Source organism: Hyperolius riggenbachi, chromosome 10, assembly GCF_040937935.1.
Source record: "Hyperolius riggenbachi isolate aHypRig1 chromosome 10, aHypRig1.pri, whole genome shotgun sequence".
In the NCBI taxonomy this organism is placed as follows: domain Eukaryota; kingdom Metazoa; phylum Chordata; class Amphibia; order Anura; family Hyperoliidae; genus Hyperolius; species Hyperolius riggenbachi.
The window spans coordinates 240,345,164-240,365,014 of NC_090655.1; the positions used below are offsets into that span (position 1 = coordinate 240,345,164).

General features: G+C 47.2%; 2 protein-coding genes across 2 annotated transcripts in view; both read left to right on the forward strand.

Annotated features, from left to right (window-relative positions):
• The window catches only part of LOC137535021 (zinc finger protein 721-like), a 111,373-nt gene that overhangs the window by 8,482 nt on the left and 83,040 nt on the right, over window positions 1-19,851 (forward strand). The window contains exons 2-6 of the mRNA XM_068256783.1: window positions 11,620-11,736; window positions 11,858-12,028; window positions 12,157-12,235; window positions 12,708-12,805; window positions 12,909-13,050. Of these exons, the coding sequence (XP_068112884.1) occupies window positions 11,644-11,736; window positions 11,858-12,028; window positions 12,157-12,235; window positions 12,708-12,805; window positions 12,909-13,050 (583 nt within the window). The 5' untranslated portion in view covers window positions 11,620-11,643. The remainder of the gene's footprint in view (window positions 1-11,619; window positions 11,737-11,857; window positions 12,029-12,156; window positions 12,236-12,707; window positions 12,806-12,908; window positions 13,051-19,851) is intronic.
• LOC137535813 (zinc finger protein 436-like) overlaps window positions 13,767-19,851 on the forward strand; it is a 41,986-nt gene continuing 35,901 nt past the window's right edge. Inside the window, exons 1-3 of the mRNA XM_068257707.1 lie at window positions 13,767-13,848; window positions 18,770-18,867; window positions 18,956-19,183. Coding sequence (XP_068113808.1) covers window positions 13,767-13,848; window positions 18,770-18,867; window positions 18,956-19,183 — 408 coding nt within the window. The remainder of the gene's footprint in view (window positions 13,849-18,769; window positions 18,868-18,955; window positions 19,184-19,851) is intronic.

Below are 19,851 nucleotides of genomic sequence, written 5' to 3' on the forward strand. Positions count from 1 at the left end.
CAGCTTTTTCAATCTGCTGTAGTAATCGCAGTTCTGCAGCTTCATTAATAAGAGGTGGCCTGTAGCACACCCCAATAAGAAATTGGCAACTTTTATTTCCACAATGAATATTTACCCAAACGGACTCCACATCTTCACAATCTTCCTCCATCCCCTCATTCATGACAGCTGTAAAAGAATTCTTAACAAAGAGACAAACCCCTCCACCTTTTTCCCTGTTCTATCCCTCCCAAACACATTGTATCCTTTTAAATTAGCTATCCAGTCATGGCTTTCATCCATCCATGTCTCGGTTATTCCCACAATGTCATAGCCTTTGTCATTCAGAATGAACTCTAGTTCGTCTATTTTATTTGCAAGGCTCCTAGCATTGGTTACCATGCACTTTATATGTTTACCACCACATTTACCAATTTTGTTTACATGAAATGGGCTACTTGAAGTTTTACCAACTTCCTTACTCTTTACACTGTCTCCACCCCCTCTCCACCCCCCATAATGTTAGGCTCCCACTGTCTTTTTACCTTATCTTGTCTACATATTGAGACTTTACCCTCCCGCCTCCCCCTAGATCCTAGTTTAAAATCTCCTCCAACCGTTTAGCCCTCTTCTCCCCCAATGCAGCTGCACCCTCCCCATTAAGGTGCAGCCCATCCCTGCTCTAGAACCTGTAGCCAACTGCAAAGTCTGCCCAGTTCTCCAGGAACCCAAACCCCTCCTTCCTATACCAATTTCTCAGCCACTTATTTAACTCCCTAAGCTCCCTCTGTCTCTCAGATGTAGCACGTGGCACTGGCAGTATTTCAGAAAACACCACCTTGGAGGTCCTTGCTTTAAGTTTATCTCCAAGTACCTGAAAATCATTTTTGAGGACCTTCCATCTCCCACTAACTTTGTCATTGGTGCCAATGTGTACCATTACAGCCGGGTCTTCCCCAGCCCCACCCAATAATCTGTCAATTCTTTCCGCTACATGCCGAACCCGAGCACCCGGGAGACAACAGACTGTACGGCATTCACGGTTTCTTCGACAGATTACACTATCTGTGTGCCTAATAATTGAATCCCTTACCACCAGTACCTGTCTAGCCTTAGCTGCACTCCTATTCCCTTTCTCTTTGCAGCAGTCTGCCCCTTGGTTGCTGAGGGACACATCCTGCTGCAGCATTGCTACTCCAGAATCCTCCTCCCCAATATTACACAAACAAGCATACTTATTAGGGAGGGACAACTCGGGACTATCCTGTCTGCCACTTTTTCCCCTACCCCTTCTAACTGTGACCCAACTAGCGGCTACCTCTGCTTCTTGCTCCGACTGTACTCCACCCACCTCATCTTCACCGGTTCCATCCAGTGTCTGGATCGTGAGATCCAAGGTCTTCTCCATGTTGTGTATGCGTCTCAGTGTTGCGAGATGCTTATTTAGCTCTACGACTTCAGCCTCTAACTGAGCAACTCACACACACCCAGGGCAACAGTAAACACGTTTCCCATATACATATATATCACCACCAACTTTTTGAGGCAACAAGCAGGCTCTTCCAGATATCTGAACTTCATCGACCGCAGCATCATGCTAGCTGTGCTGGACACCTCCTTTCTCAATCTTATCTCTCTTAAGGTGCCCATTAACAGTACAATTTTTCCACCAAATGCGATCTTTCGGTGTGATTTTTACCATTGATCGCGAAATAGGATCACATTGATCCGAAAGTTGGAATTTATGATCGAATTTGAAGAATCATTCAGCAAATGTGAACAATTGATAATTGCCTTCAGGTCACTTACGGTCATTCAAATCGGATCAAAAGATACGATTTAGTGAAAAATTGTACCGTTAATTAGCATCTTTAATTGTGCAGTGTTATGAGGCTCGCATGTAGTGACTCTGCTCTTAATTGCTATCGCTAGCACATCCCCTTTTTTTATTTATTCGCAAAGTGCTCAGGGAAGTTATATGATCATGCAATTTTTCAGAGACCCATCAATTCAAGTCCAAGTTAGTCTATGCAAAGGCTGTCATTGGTGGGGTTGCAAGATAAAAAAATAAAACACAAAAGAGATGGGTGTGGGGGTACCCTGCCAATGGCTTGAAAGCTTAGCAGCATACCAGTTTATTACTTAGTGTGGTGTGACTAGAGCAGTGTGATTTCTGCAGCCTCATCCCACACACATACACAATGCAATGCAGGGGCAGGAAGGGGAGGAACCATAGACAGGAAGTTCTGGAAGAAGTAGAAAGGAGACATTGCTCATACTGGCAGCACGTGAGGTAATGAGAGAGAACTTTATTTTATATGTATTATATGTAGATGTCATAGTACAGGGAGGATTTATATAGCCTGTAACACATAACACTCCTGTGTCTCCTCCCCATCACCAGCTGCTGCTACATATACACTGTACAGAGATCACTGATCCCTTCCCATCATCTCTGCACCACAGGAGCTTACACTCTAATGTCCTCACCACACTCATACCCTATTATTATTATTATTAATATTATACATTTATATGTCATTACCACAGCCACACACTGTTATTATTATTATTATTATTACTACTAGTTGACCTAAGCCCGTTTAAAAACGGGCTCTAGTCTTTTCACGCCACCACTGTCAGTCAGTGCACATGCGTTCGCACCCCTCTGCCACGTGCCTGGCTCCCTGGCATCGTCGTCCTGTCCCAACCGCTGTTTGTCCTGCACTTGAACACACGGATGATGCAGAGACACCTGCTTTTTTATTATATAGGATTATTATTGTACATTTAAGTAGCTCTGACATATTCCACTGCATTGTACAGAGATAACTGATCCCTTCCCATCATCTCTGCACCAGAGGAGCTTACACTCTAATATCCTAACCACAGTCACACACACTATTATTATTATTATACATTTCTACTGCCATGACATATTCCTCAGTGCTGCACAGAGTTCATTATCTATTCAGTGTATGTACCTTAATGAGACTCAGAGACGAACGCAAGTACAGCTCTGATACTTACCCGGGGCTTCCTCCTGCCCCATAAACATGTCTAAGTCTCACGCCAATCTCCCACGCCCTTCCATTCAGCTGCAATGAACTCTGTTACCAGACTCAGTCGATACCAGTCAGGGTCTACTGCGCATGTGCACACCTCCTGCGCATGCACAGTAGACCCGGACTGACGTCACTGAGGCTGGTAACAGAGCTCACCGCGGCTGAACGGCAGACCACGGGAGGACCGCGTGGGACTTAGATGTGTTTATGGGGCGGGAGGAAGCCCCGGGTAAGTATCAGAGCTGTACTTACGTTCGCCTCTAATGTCCCACCACAGCCACACATTATTTTTGCTGTTCAATACTATACACTGCTGTTATCTTCCCTGTAGTCAGTGCACTTATCCTCTCAGTCCTGCTCTCAGATATCAGCACAGGGAGGCATCCAGCAGTCTAGGGAGAAGGTGTCCTTCCTCCAGTTTCCATTGTAGATGCATGAGCTGGCAGGTCACATGATATGGGACAGAAGACTTGTTGGAATGCCTCTAGTCAGTGTAATTGGTTATAGAATGCTTCTGCTGTGTGCAGCCAGTACAGGGTGATAGGTAGTGAGAGCCATGTCTCTGCAGTGACTGGGCAAAGAGATAATGCCTTGTTACCAATTAGTGAGTCCCTGGCTCTGAGACCATTATGTCACCTCCTGTTCCCACATGTCACTTGGAACATCATTCCTATCCTAATAAACATAACCAGTGGTGCTCAGCAGAGCTCGAATATTCGAGTAGCTCGAATATTCAAGCTCTTTTTCAGCTATTCGAGCTCGGTATTCGAGCTCCGAATAGCTGGAGCTATTCGAATGGGCTATTCGAGTGAACTCGAATAGCCCATTCACTATTCGCGCTATTCGAGCTAACAGCGCTATTCGAGCTCGAATACCGAGCTCGAATAGCGTCATAGCCCAGATTGATGTCCTTAGAGCCAATCAGAGGGCTCCCAGGCCCTCTGATGGCAGCCAATCACAGAGGGGGACCCTGGCCAGCCCCTACCCTATAAATAGCGGCCGCCATGTTCCGTTTCTCCGTCCTTGCCTGACTTTGCACAGAGAGAGATCTGCTCCTTTGTGCGTTGGCTTAGCAAGAGCTTTATTGTGGTCATTTACCTAGCATTTTTGCTCACATACACCTCCTATATACACCTATATTGTTGTTAGTTAGATAGACATTGTATTTTAGTAGCTTTTGTGTTACATAGAGAGAGACAGCTGCTGCAGGCTTACAGCTTTAGGCCTCAGGGCCTGCCTGTGTGGGCAGCTGTTCTCTCCTGTCCTCTGTTTATTTCTCATCTATACCAGTATTTCTGCTGTCCTTTACTACTGATTGATTGTATTTTGTATTGTAGTTATATACTGTAACTGTACTAGGACACTCACTGTCACTGTTCATAGGCTAGCTCCTGCGTGTGCGTGCACTCACTGTCTGTGTACTGTAGTGTACACACACTCTATTTCCTTCTGAATAGTTATATACTGTAACTGTACTAGGACACTCACTGTCACTGTTCATAGGCTACTAGCTCCTGCGTGTGCGTGCACTCACTGTCTGTGTACTGTACACACACTCTATTTCCTTCTGAATAGTTATATACTGTAACTGTACTAGGACACTCACTGTCACTGTTCATAGGCTAGCTCCTGCGTGTGCGTGCACTCACTGTCTGTGTACTGTACACACACTCTATTTCCTTCTGAATAGTTATATACTGTAACTGTACTAGGACACTCACTGTCACTGTTCATAGGCTAGCTCCTGCGTGTGCGTGCACTCACTGTCTGTGTACTGTACACACACTCTATTTCCTTCTGATTACTGATTGATTATTGTAATTTCTAGTTGTACTTACTGTTACTACTTACTGTACTAGTAGGGACACTCAGTCACTGTTCATAGGCTAGCTCCTGCGTGTGCGTGCACTCACTCACTGTCTGTGTACACACACTCTATTTCCTTGTGATTATTACTACTGATTATTGTAACTTCTAGTTGTACTTCCTGACTGTTACTACTTACTTACTGTACTAGACACTCACTCAGTCACTGTTCATAGGCTAGCTCCTGCGCGTGTTTGCGCGTGCGTGCACTCACTGTCTGTAGTGTACACACACTCTATTTCCTTGTGATTACTACTGATTATTGTAACTGCTAGTTGTACTTCCTGACTGTTACTACTTACTTACTGTACTAGACACTCACTCAGTCACCTCGCCCACCAACCCACTCCATTAAAGTACCCCACTTTTCACCCGCCCTTTTAAAAAACTTTTGTGTTTACGCCCAAAACATCGAAGATGTCTGGAAGTGGCAGCCAGCGTGGTTTGGGCAAGGGGAAGGGCAGCAAGGGAATCAGGAGGAGAGGGAGCAGCATTGTGGCAAGCCGCGGGCGCGGCCGCGCCACCATGCACAGTTCCGCAGCAGCAGCAGCAGCGTCAGTGGCTAACATTCCTCCTATAGCCACTGGCCGTGGACGCCTTGGGCGCCGCCCAGCAGGAGCATCTGCAACTCATGCTGCAGAGACACAGCAGCAGCAGCGTGTAGCACCTGCTCCGATTTTCCTCCAGCCGGGTCGCAAACGTCCCATTGAGGAAACGGATGCAGACACTGTGGTGCAACTGATGACGGAGGATGAGCAGCCCGCCATCAGCTCTGCATCCGAGGCCTCCACCCTCACCACCACCACCACCACCCCTGTTCGCAGCAGCCGCCCAGCAGGGCCTGGGGAGGAGGCCAGTTCACAGTCACAAGTTGGCGACCTGTCACTCAGCAGTATTTTTACCCCAGGCACCATCAGGGTATTGTCTGCTTTTGTTGGCGATTTGGAGGAGGAGATGCTGATGGGCACTTTGGGGGATGAGGGATTGGACAGCAAGACTGTGGCGACAGTCAAGCAGCCCATCCATGCATCAGGAGAGGAGTTTGGGGGGTCATCATCCCAGCAGGACATGTTTCAGGAGGGGGAGGATGATGATGACACGGTGACAGACAGAGACTGGATGCCACCAGCTCCAGGGGATGTCGTCATCAGCAGCTCTGAGGAGGAGGAGGAGGATGCGCTTGTGGGCCTTGCAAGGAGGCGCATCATTGCAAGCATTGGCAGCAGTAGGCAGGTCCCCCAGCCTGCTGGTGTCTCAGGCTCAGCAGCAGCAGCAGCAGCATCTGCCAGTACCACCACCAGCCGCACCCAAGCCCCCCCCCCCCCCCCCCCCAACCACCACAGGGAGACAGGCAACAGCGGTTCCATGCCGAAGGGGGTTGTTTTTGTCACCAATCTGGCGCTTTTTCACCATGCCCACTGTGGACAGCAAGTACGCCACTTGCAACGACTGTCAGCGGAAGTTGAGCAGAGGTGCAGACCCCTTAAAGTTCAGCACCAGCTTGCTCATCAACCACCTTGCTGCGAAACATTTCCACCAGCATGAGGAGTTCCAGAGGCTGAAGGCATCTGGTGCTGGCAGTGGCACCACACCCATCACTGCACAGCCTTCAGCAGCAGCAGCAGCAGCAGCAACAGCAGCCACCCGCCCTCCTGCGCCTCCAGCAGCACCAGCAGGAGTGCGGAAACGCACTGCTCCTCCCCCCTCTGCAACTCCTGCCGCCGACACTGAGGCCTGTTCTGGCAGCCAGTCCTCAGTGGCCTCCTCTGCTGTGTCTGCTGATTCCCGTGCCAGCAAAAGGCCACGCCAGAGCCTTTTGAGCGAGTCCTTCCAGGGGGTGGTTAGGGCTCTGGCTCCCAGCAGCCGTCGCGTGCGGCAGCTGAACGGCTTGCTGGCACGGGCCATGTGCTCCCAACTCCTGCCGTACACGCTCGTGCAGGAGGGGAGCGACATGCGTGCGCTGCTTGCTTGTGCAGCCCCAGACTGGCAGCTCCCCAGCAGACACTTCTTCGCCCGCAAGGCCATTCCTGCACTGCACCGCTTTGTGATGGCCAATGTGGAGCGAGGGCTGGAGCACGCGGTTGGTGAAAGGGTCCACGTCACCATGGACTCCTGGAGCAGCCGCTTCGGGACAGGCCGCTACCTGTCCTTCACTGTCCACTGGGTCAGCTTGGTGGAGGGGGGTGAGGATGGGAGAGCAGCAGCGGGCACAGCAGCAGCAGCAACACAGTGGGTGGTGCCACCCCGCAGGGTCGGGGGAACTGCAGCAGGTTCCTCCGATCCTCTGCCATCCTCCGGCACACCTGGCCAAACCCCCCGCTTCAGCAGCAGCGTGAAGGCCCGCCACTGCCAAGCGCTGCTGCAGTTGGTCAGCCTTGGGAAGGCAGCTGCACAGTCCACCTCTGAGGGGGAGGAGGAGGAGGACTTGGTGGAGGTCCCTGACCTTGCTGCTGATGAGGGGGATCAGCACAGCGCAGCTGAGTTGGTGCGGGGGTGGAGAGAGGATGAGGCGGCAGAGGAGGAGGATGAGGACAGCACTGCCGCCGATGTGCCAGCAGACGTGGCCCGCCTCTTCCCAATGGCAGCGCACATGCTGACGTGCCTGCGCAAGGACCCCAGGGTGATCCAGATGAAGCAGAGGGAGGACATCTGGATCAGCATGATGTTGGACCCGCGCCTCAAGGGGAAGTTGAGCCAGTTCCTGCCGCCTGCAGGAGGAGACCCAGCGCAACAAATAAGGAGCTTGCAGCAGGCCCTTGTTGAGCGCTTGGAGGAAGCCTTCCCCCAGCCTTCCGCCCCCACTGTCCAGCCAGCACAGAGGCAGCAGCAGGTGCCTGCATCCAGCAGCAAGCGCCCCACAGACCTGCTGTCTCTCAGCCACGAGCTCTACAGGACTGTAGAGGCTCCGGCAGCAGTGACTAGAGAGGAGGTGCATGCAGCAGCATCCTCCTCCGGTCACAGCCAGCGCCTGACCCGCATGGTGGCTGACTACATGGGGTCCTACAGCGGGCTTGACAGCGATGCCCCTGTTGATCCCATGGAGTATTGGGTCAAGCGCCTGGAGATCTGGAGCGAGCTGGCGCAGTACGCCCTGGAAGTGCTGTCCTGCCCCTCTTCCAGCGTGCTGTCCGAGCGCTGCTTCAGTGCAGCTGGTGGCGTGGTCACCGAGAAACGCTCACGTCTGTCTCACAAGTCTGTGGACAGACTGACGTTTCTCAAGATGAACCAGGCGTGGGTGGAAGGCGAGTTCCTGGCCCCTGTTGTCGGCGAGAGGGGGACATGAACTGGCTGCCGGAAGTTAGAACCATCGTTAATGTGCCTTACCACCCTTTACCACCTCCTGGCTCCTGCTCACTAAGCCAGCCTGGTTCACTTTGACTATTACATCGCCTGCAGCCACACATTTTACAACTACAATGGGCTGCTGTGTACTGCCCTTCTGCTGTCTGTCTGTGTTTCCCACTGTCAGGGTACACAGATTTACCTTCTGCTGCCACTCTGCCACCAGCTATTACGTCAAAAAATAGCTATATCTGTGTAATTGGTTGTAAAACCAAAACTACAAAACCATTAAAAAAAAAAGGTTTAATTTTTCTGAGGTTCCCGGGTTGAAAACTGTGTTGTCCCAGTTGTGTATTGGACACGATGTGGGCTGCACGACCGCTGTCTGGGACCTCCTGTTGTGTTTATTTACAGCCCTGGTATCACCCGCTAGGTACCAGGGCTATTATGTCACGCTGCCTGCCTGCTGCCACACTCACACTACTCCTCCATTCCTCCTGCTGCTGCTGTCTGTCTGTGTTTCCCACTGCCAGGGTACACAGAATTACCTTCTGCTGCCACTCTGCCACCAGCTATTATGTCAAACAATAGCTGCTCACATTACTCCTCCATTCCTCCTGCTGCTGCTGCTGTCGGTCTGTGTTTCCCACTGTCAGGGTACACAGATTTTCCTTCTGCTGCCACTCTGCCACCAGCTATTACGTCAAAAAATAGCTATATCTGTGTAATTGGTTGTAAAACCAAAACTACAAAACCATTAAAAAAAAAAAAGGTTTAATTTTTCTGAGGTGCCCGGGTTGAAAACTGTGTTGTCCCAGTTGTGTATTGGACACGATGTAGGCTGCACGACCGCTGTCTGGGACCTCCTGTTGTGTTTATTTACAGCCCTGGTATCACCCGCTAGGTACCAGGGCTATTATGTCACGCTGCCTGCCTGCTGCCTTACTCACACTACTCCTCCATTCCTCCTGCTGCTGCTGTCTGTCTGTGTTTCCCACTGCCAGGGTACACAGAATTACATTCTGCTGCCACTCTGCCACCAGCTATTACGTCAAACAATAGCTGCTCACATTACTCCTCCATTCCTCCTGCTGCTGCTGCTGTCGGTCTGTGTTTCCCACTGCCAGGGTACACAGAATTACATTCTGCTGCCACTCTGCCACCAGCTATTACGTCAAACAATAGCTATATCTGTGTAATTGGTTGTAAAACCAAAACTACAAAACCATTAAAAAAAAAAAAAGGTTTAATTTTTCTGAGGTGCCCGGGTTGAAAACTGTGTTGTCCCAGTTGTGTATTGGACACGATGTGGGCTGCACGACCGCTGTCTGGGACCTCCTGTTGTGTTTATTTACAGCCCTGGTATCACCCGCTAGGTACCAGGGCTATTATGTCACGCTGCCTGCCTGCTGCCACACTCACACTACTCCTCCATTCCTCCTGCTGCTGCTGTCTGTCTGTGTTTCCCACTGCCAGGGTACACAGAATTACATTCTGCTGCCACTCTGCCACCAGCTATTACGTCAAACAATAGCTATATATCTGTGTAATTTGTTTTACAAACAAAACCAAAAAACCATAAAAAAAAGGTTTAATTTTTCAGAGGTGCCCGGGTTGAAAACTGTGTTGTCCCAGTTGTGTATTGGACACGATGTGGGCTGCACGACCGCTGTCTGGGACCTCCTGCCTGCTGTGTTTATTTACAGCCCTGGTATCACCGCTAGGTACCAGGGCTATTATGTCACGCTGCCTGCCTCATTGACTGCCTGCTGCCACACACTCATCCTCCTCCTCCTGCTGCTGAATTTACCTCCTGCTGTCTGTGTGTTTCCACTGCCAGGGAGCACATACAATGGCGCTTCCAACATGCGTGCGCCACCAGCTATTTGTTACGCTCAAAAATAGCTGCATTTCTTTAAAAAAAAAATTGAAAAGAGAAATAAGTGAAGAAGAAGAAGACGATATAGAAAAAGAAGGAGAAGAAGAAGAAGGAGAAGAAGAAGAAGAAGAAGATGAAGAAGAAGGAGAAGAAGAAGAAGATGATGAAGAAGAAGAAGAAGAAGAAGATGAAGAAGATGAATAAGAAGAAGATGAATAAGAAGAAGATGAAGAAGAAGAAGAAGATGAAGAAGAAGAAGAAGATGAAGAAGATGAAGAAGAAGAAGATGAAGAAGAAGATGAAGAAGAAGAAGAAGATGAAGAAGAAGAAGAAGATGATGATGAAGAAGATGAAGAAGAAGAAGATGATGAAGAAGAAGAAGACAATATAGAAGAAGAAGAAGATATAGAAGAAGATATAGAAGAAGAAGATATAGAAGAAGATATAGAAGAAGAAGATATAGAAGATAAAGAAGAAGAAGAAGTATATACAGTACTGAACAAAATTCTGGACACAACTTCTCTTTCCACCTTTTTTTTTTTAAAGGAACATCCCCACATAATCACTTGCTGTTGTTACTTGGAAAAAAAGATGTTTCTTGCATCATTCACCCTCAAAACAAGTGTTGGAAGCTATTTAAGGCCAATTGGAATAGTCAGCTCGAATAATGAGCTCGAATACCGACTCGAATAGTGAGCTCGAAGTCCGAGGTCGAATCGAATAGTAAAAATTATTCGACTCGAATATTCGACTGACCTCGAATAATTTACTATTCGAATTCGACCCAACTCGAATTTTAAAAAGGGGTATTTAAGCACCATTGAACATAACTAGCAATATACAGTATAAGGAACAGTAAAACACCAATATCCCAAAAGAAGAGGTGGGTTATTTATGGTGTAGTAAGATAAATATATACAATCGTATACTACTGTACATGCTACAATGATTATTATTAATTAATCATAAAATAGTCTCATTGAGGATTACATATATTTAAATCCATGGTATGATTCTCCATACAGAACAGGACATTTTTTACAAGCCAAATTACAAATCCTGTCGGTGTTTTATGGAACAGCATCCACTTCTTCAGAGTAATGCTGAATACACACGTTGAGATTTCCCGTTCGATTCCCGGGATCGAACGGATCGAATCGATTATTTCCAACATGCTCGATTCGGATTTCGATCGTTTCTGCCGTCGATTTGCATGTTAAGTATGCCAAATCGACGGCAGAAACGATCGAAATCCGAATCGAGCATGTTGGAAATAATCGATTCGATCCGTTCGATCCCGGGAATCGAACGGGAAATCTCAACGTGTGTATTCAGCATAAGTAATAACTTCAGCTGTGCTGTGCTGCACATTGGCAAAAGTCACTGAAGTACAGTAAATAGGTATAACACTTTCATCAGTGGTTCCTACATAGATGTCACCAGATTAGTGATCTGGGACTCCTCCTCTGTATCTCCAAGTCAGGGCAGAAAAGTGTGTGGCTTCCTTATCTATTATTTGTCCACCTAATCTTGATGATCATTCTACAGGGAAAGGCCTTTCCAATACATCACATGACCACATCACTGAGGATGGAGGACTGGAGTCACATGATTGAGAGGATATTAGACCTCACCCTGGAGATCATACAACTGGTGACAGGAGAGGTGAGGAGGATTCTGGGAAGGTTATATGACATCACTCTTATCTCTATTTATAAAACACAGCTCACTGGAGAGGTGAGGAGGATACTGGGAATGTACACTGTAACTCTTGTTGTTTGTACAGAATTATAAAATAGTGAAGGAGACATCTGGAGAGCTACTGACACCCAGTAGCCATCACCATGGACCATCCCCCATTACAGAGCAGCCACCTCACTCCCTGATAACTGAGAGAAACAACCTGAATAAGATAGTAGAAGTCATCAACAAGATGATGGAGCTGCTGACAGGAGAGGTGAGCAGTGCTGGGAATTATGGGACATTATCCAGTAACAGCAAGGCATGTGCTTGTATGGCAACTGTATCATTGTGTGTCTGCTTCCTATAAAATGTCAGGGTGTCTCTGTCTATTTCTCCATGCAGGAGGGGCAATACTTAGAAGTACAAAATAAGTTCTATAAGGACACAATGATAGAGAATCGGTTGCCCCTCACATCAAAGGGTAAGAGGAGACTTTATTCTCTTATAAAAGAGATAGTATTATTATTGTTTAGTGTTTATATAGAGCCGACATTTTCCACAGCGCTATATTGTCTTTTCACTAACTGTCCCTCAGAGGAGCTCACAATCTAATCCCTACTATAGTCATATGTTTATGTATGTATCGTAGTCTAGGGCCAATTTAGGGGAAAGCCAATTAACTTATCTGTATGTTTTTGGGATATGGGAGGAAACCTGAGTGACCGGAGGAAACCCACGCAGACACAGGAAAATATACAAACTCCTTGCAGATGTTGACCTGGCTGGGATTCGAACCGGGGACCCAGCGCTGCAAGGCGAGAGTGCTGACCACTATGCCACCGTGCTGGCCGTGTAGTATGGAGGGTCCTCCTCCTAGATCCCCCCCCCCCCCCCACTACATTTGATAAACCTGTAGAAGCAATGTATTCAGCCAGCGTGTGTGTTTCCTACAGATGAATCAATTAACAGAAACCCACCAGAAGGATGTACAGGTCCTCTTTATTTTCAAGATTATCCACAGGAAGATTACACCATCCCCCAACATAGTAAGGTAAGTGGAATTGTGACTCTACTATACTCAACAGTGACTCCAAACTCTTCTCATGAATTATCATAAGTTTAATATGGTTTCTTGTATTACTGTGTGGTTTTAGGCTGAAAAACTGAATAAAATAAAACCAGAAGTTAAAGAAGAAAAGGAAGACATAGAAGAGAAGACAGATGTGACAGGTGGCCAGCGGTGTATGGAGGAGGGGGACATGATGGTGACCAGTGAATTAGGAATGCCAGTTTCAGGTGAATAAAAACCTTACTTAACCTATTCTATGCTGACAACGTAGTCTCTTATTTTACTTCTTAGTTGGTCTGCAAAACAAGCTGTTCAACTGTATCATTGGCATAGATAACAGCACTAGTTTTTTCTTAAAGTGAACCTCCGGACTAAAAATCGACGCCGCAGCACTGAAAAGGCTTGGTGTTTCTTTAACAGTTTCACAGCATCAGAACTTTGTTTCTCTTATACAAGCCTCATTTTTAGCTGCACAGAAGAAAACTGCCCGGGCTTTTTTCCCCTGATGCTGTGCAAAGCATGATTTCTGATGTTGTTGTTCTCGTTCTGCTGTTTTGGTGCAATTTTTTTTTTACATTTTGAATTTGACATTTGAAGCCTAGCACATGCAGCTGGGAGGGGTTATCGGGACACAGGACAATTGGAACTGTGTCTCCTGCTCCTTGTCACCTCCTTTCAACCAAAAAGATGGCTGCCCCCATGACAAAGATGGCAGCCCCTATGAATCACAAACATTTGCCCAGCCTCGGACAGACCCACCGAAGTTCCGAGGATTTGCTCGGTGGGCCCCGCCTCCACTCCTGGGGTGAACAAATCCCAGCCTGCAGCACAAAGTTTCTCCTCTCAGCGTATGAATCATTCACGCTGAGAGGCTGCTGCAGGCTCAGGCTGGGCTGTGTGTGTCATGTAGCTCCGCCCCCCTGTGATGCTGGGCTGGAGCGGCATGGTTCAGAGGCTCCAGCCCAGCGTGAAGAAGAAATACACACATCGGCCAGTAAAAGGAGTGAAGTGCCACTCAGGAAGAGGTAGGGGCCAGTGCCACTGAAAGCAGGGGTGGGAGAATGATGAGCTGCAGCAGCTTCTTCCCCAGACCATCAGAACTAAATTGCCATCGCTATTGCAGCCATTTAAACAGGGGCTGAGATCCTGCCTTCCACCCTGACTGTCACTCTCCCCATTATAAGTTACTGAGGTTTCTAGTTTCCCCCTGCAGTAGTGAACTTGGCTGTAGCTGCTCTAACCCCGCCCCCTGCTCTGTCCTGTGCTACCTGAGCCTTGTGGAGCTGCTGGGGCTGATGGTCAGAAGGGCTCAGCAAACACATACACCATGCAGTGTTCCCTGAGTGTGGCTGCAGCATGGGGAAGAGAGGCAGGTGAGAGACTCGGCTGTTGTGAATTGCCTGGCTGCTATATCCCTGATTTCCCTCCCCACAAGATGCTCAGCAGGCTGTATGTTCTGTACTGTCTTCAGTCACCTCGGCTCAGGCAGCTGCGCCTACTCTGTGACCTTTGCTGACATATCACCCTGATTTGCATCCACACAGGCAGCCCATCCAGCACCCAGCAGCATGATATCTGCCTCTGCTTAGTCACATGTAGCCCTTCATATCTGTATTCCTAAATGCTGCAGAACAGACTTCTGCCTCCTCTGTAACCCAGGCAAGGCTCATACTGTAGCTTGCCACAAGGTAGTTTGAGCACTGAGGGGTTGGGAGAATTAGAGAGTACAGCTGATATAGGGAAAGTGGGCTTCAGATGGTTAATTTTGCACACTTAAGCCCCATCTACTCACTACGATTCTTTGTCCGATTCGATTACAATTCTATTTACGATCTGATTTAAATCCAACATGTCCGATCGGGATTCTATTCAATTCGATTTGCCATTGTTTTGCAATTGCAAATCGAATTGAATCAAATCGAATCCTGATCAGACATGTCGGATTTAATTGCATTGTAAATAGAATCGTAATCGAATCGCACAAATAATCATATCGTGTAGATGGTGCTTTAAGGGAACAGCAAGCCAGATAATGGGGTCAGGTAGGGCTGGGAACTGTGGAAGTCCTGTCGCTCCAAGGTTTTGTGACGAGGATTCCTGCAGACAATGAATAAAGCATTGTGAGTGTCACTGATGTGCACCGTATCAGGGCATGATACAGCAACAGCTTCGTTCCCTCCTTGCTGATGCCAGGTAGCCATTGCCCTGTCAAATTGTTGTGGAACAGGACGGGAATTAGGGGCTCTGTCTGTGAAGGTGGCCAGGGACTGGATAAGAGATGCCAACTTCTGCATTGTTATAGTGTAGGCTACAAACACCAATGCCGTCCAGTTCCAAAATGCTTTACATTACACCTGCATCAGGGCCATGTCAGGATATGGACTTCAGTATCCCCATTTACTCCAGTATGTTCAGACATCACAGCTCAGAGCATTAACTAAGAGACTCGCAAATATTACGTACGAGGAGTCCATGTCATGTCGTATTGATTTCATTTTACAAAAATGAGAACTGATTTAAGCCAATTAACTTATCTGTATGTTTTTGGGATGTGGGAGGAAACCGTAATGCCCGGATGAAACCCACGCAGACACGAGAACATACAAGCTCTATGCACGTAGTGCTAGGGCTGCACGGTTTCTCGGTTTAAAACCGAAACCGCGGTTCGTGGCAAGACAATCTGCTGATCGTCAGTAACCTCGGTTTTTCGGTCCGCTGTCTGTACCTTGTCTGGCCCCGCTGTGCGCGGATTGGCCAGAAGCAGTGAATTTGTATGAGTGTTAATGAGCGGGGGGCGGATCCACTTGAGTGAGCGGCCGGGCACATACAGCTTTACCAATCCCTGGATAGCGATGGAATGATGGCAGCAGTAGGCGGAGCTGTACAGAGCGTACAGCTCCGCCTACCGCTGCCGTCATTCCATCTCTAGCTACAGACAACGGGCCGGGCAGTGCGGGTACAAAGCTGCTGCAGATAGTAGACGATCACCAGATCGTCTTAACATGAATCACCCCCCCCCCCCCATGCTGCCCTAAAGTGCAAAAGCTTGTTTAGAAAAAAAATCGGGGAAAAGTCTAAATTGCAATTTCTGAGAGAAAAATCGCAATTTCGATTTTTCCCTAAAATCGTGCAGCCCTAGGTAGTGCCCTGGCGGGGATTCAAACTGGGGACGCAGTGCTGAAAGGCGAGAGTACTAACCACTACGCTACCATGCTGCTAACATGCCAGATCCATGGGATGAGAAGGGAGGGGGGAGAGGTTGTAACAGGATTTATACTTCTTAAGCCCCCTTCAGTCTGTCAGCTCCCTCAGTGTTTTTACTTTACCCTCCATTCTGCCATTATCAGCCCAGTAGTAATGGACTACTGCGCACGCACAGCACTGGCCACACGCCTCCTCAATCGTGCTTCATTGCCAGGAACGTTCTGTGTCTGTGCAGTTAAAGAAAAACTGAAAAAAAAAGTTTGACTTGTCTGGTGCTTCTGCAATCCCCTTGTAGCCTTCCAGTCCGACGCCGGTCCTCCTTGATCCTCCGTTCTCCCGCCACAAGCTACTTTCAGCTCGGTCGACTTGGCAACTGCTCCTGCACGCCCCAGGCCACACGTATCTTTCTCTGCAATAGCGCAGGACACTTTTGCAGGCAGGAAAGAAACGGGTGGCTTGCCATCGACTTACAAGTCCACAGTACCAAAAGTAGCTAGCGGCGGGAGAACAGAGGAATGTGGAGGACCAACGCGGGACAGGAAGGCTGCAAGGGGCTGGCAAGAGCAACAGGTAAGTAAAACACTTTGTTTTCTTATTACAGTTCCGATTTAAGGCTTTTGGCTGCGCAGGCGCAGAATACTCTTGACTATGGGAGCACGATTGAGGAGACTCTGGGGCAACGCATGCGCAATAGTCCCGACTGATAAAGACAAAAGAAATACCGAGAGCCCAATATAGTGTAGTGTGCAAAACAAGGGTTTGGAAATGAAAAGTATATAATGTATATACTCACAAACGTGGGTTACCTCCTAGGTAACCACTGTATAAGCAGGTGAGGAGATTAGACCTGTCCTCACTCAGGATTAAAAGTGGCTCTCTGTAGATAAGAAAATAAGGGGCAACACCCGTCCACCAGAGGTGGATATTGATAATGTAAGAGTGAACAGAGGCGCCAGCAGGATAAAAGGTTCTAAAAGGCTTAAAATCCCTCAGGAGGTGGTGGTGGACTCGCCTTCCCGAAGCAGACAAGATACCGTCAGTTTTATGACAACAGGTTTATTAATATACTCCAAAACAAACAGTACAACGCGCTTCACGGGCATGTTCCCGCCTCCCCAGGCAACAAACAGACAGGAGCACACAGCACAGTCTCAAGGTCACGAATAGCGCCTCTGTCAAGACCTACCATAGTCATAGTCATAGTCTAATGTCCTACCATATTATTATAATGTATTTATATAGCACATACATCTTCTGCAGCACTTTACAGAGTACATAGTTATGTAACTTACTGTCCTCAGAGGAGCTCAGTCTAATCCCTACCATAGTCCTAGTCTAATGTCCTACCATATTGTTATTATGTATTTATACAGCACTGACATCTCCTGCAGCCCATTACAGAGTACATAGTCATGTCACTAACTGTCCTCAGAGGAGCTCACAATCTAATCCTACCATAGTCATAGTTTAATGTCCCATATTAGTATTATTATTATGCATTTATATAGCACTGAAATCTTCTGCAGCACTTTACAGAGCACATAGTCATGTCACTGGCTGTCCTCAGAGGAGCTCACAATCTAATTCTACCATAGTCCTAGTCTAATGTCCTACCATATTATTATGTATTTATACAGCACTGATATCTCCTGCAGCACATTACCGAGTACATAGTCATGTCACTGTCCTCAGAGGAGCTCACAATGTAATCAATTTCATATGTATGGTAACTAGGACATTACTTTATAATAATATTACTTTATATAAATACTATGCAAAGATTTGCTGGGCAGCGGTGTCTCAATTACAATGCTGCTACGTACATTTGGCCCTGTCCATGATACCTCACGGCCACGCCCACCTTCTGGTACATGGTCACGCCCCTTTTTCAACGCAGTCAGGGGATGTGTGGGCCCCAGGTTGAAATTTCTCTGGTGGGCCCCCAGGGTCCCAGTCCGACCCTGCATTTGCCTGTTCTTTTAAAACAGGGTGGGTAAAAGATTATATTACCTATCTATTCTAATTAACATAACTAATGTAACTTGATGACAGTATGTTTGTTTAGGCTGAAGTTCCCCTTTAAAGAGACTCTGAAGCGAATAAAAATTGTTATTTTTACCTGGTAGTTAGCTTCAAGAGTATGAAGAGAGGTAAACCGCCGCATCCCCACGGCAAAACGAGGGCTGTAGACCCCCCCAATCCCCGGGGGAAAATCTGGGAAGCGCTTCCTGAAAGAGGCAGAGCTTTCTGCTGTAGCTCTGCCTCTACTGAAGTCAATCGCCGTGGATTTCCGCCTTTTCCCGCCCCTCTCAGTCTCCCTTAACAGAGTAGATTGACTTCATTAGAGGCAGAGCTACAATGCTAAGCTCTGCTTCCCCAGGCAGCAAAATCCATGTCTTTGAAAGTCGTGGATGTTTGCCCCGGTATTTGGGGGGTATAAACACCTCGTTTTGCAGCGGGGATGCGGCGGTTTAACTCTCCTCATACTCCTGAAGCTAACTACGAGGTAAAAATAACAATTTTTATTTGCTTCAGAGTCTCTTTAACACCTGCAGTACAGGACAACAGAAAGATTATGTCAATTTCTTAGTAGAGCTAGTTCTATATGTACCTATGTTTATCTCATTATGCCACATGTTCAGGTACACTTTAATCCCTTCTGCTATCCTCGTTGCAGATCAGTGAAAGGTGTTTGTAAATAAGGCTAAGTGTATTCAATCAGTATGTGTGTGTTTCCTACAGATGGATCCAGTAACAGAAGCCAACCAGAGAGATGTACAGGTCCTCTTTATTCTCAAGATTGTGCACAGGAAGATTACACCATCCCCCATCATTATCAGGTAGAAAAGTGATTGAGAACCACAAACAATGAAATCTGATTTTTACTTTGTTAATATTAATGCTATCTTTATTATACTGTATATTCAGAATGGAAAGCAGAACAATCTAAGCATTACTGGTAAAGAAGAAGTGAAAGAGGAGGAGGGAGCAGACAGTGTGATGGAGGAGGCGGAGCTCTCAGGAGGACAGCAAGATCTCCATAGTGACTTTAAAATTGAATCATCCATTCGCACAAACCCACCAGAGAGAAGCACAGGTCCTCTTTATCCCCAGGATTGTGCACAGGAAGATCACAACTATGCGCTGCAATATCAGGTAGGTGGAACTGAGGGCTTACAACATGAAGGATCCCTATCCTGAACAACTGTACAATGTAAATGCATGAATACACATACTGTATATATAAGATTTACATTTGTCCAAGAGCAGAATGCACTATCGATTACTTTTTTCCTATGTTGCTGTCATTACAGCGGGTAGTAAAAATTATCAGATCTTACGGGGTTTGGACTAGTTCATCTCTTCATGTAGGGTTTCTCAGGATTTACTTTATTTTGAAAAGCACTGGATAGCAGTTGTTCAGTCCACCGGTCAAAATACTGTACAACCCAGTATTGGAGGTTGGCCTGCATCCTTTTAAAGATCCTTTACAGGGAAGCCTTGTTAAATGTAAAGGAAATACTGAGAGTCCCCCATGAGAATATTGACTAGTATAAAGCTTGTCAGATCTACTGTAAGTGAGTCACTGCAACACAGGAAAAAAGTAATTTATAGTGCATGTATTCTGCTAGCAAAATACATCTTATATGTATGCATAAAATAGATTTTAGTGATTTTCGCAATGTTGGTTGTTTAACCACTTAACGACCAGCTAACGCTGATAGGCGGCGGCTGGTTGTTTGTGGTTTTACATGGAAACGGCCGCCATGTCAGTTCACGGAGGGTGTCTCCATGAACAGCCTGCGAGCCTCCTTCTGATTTGT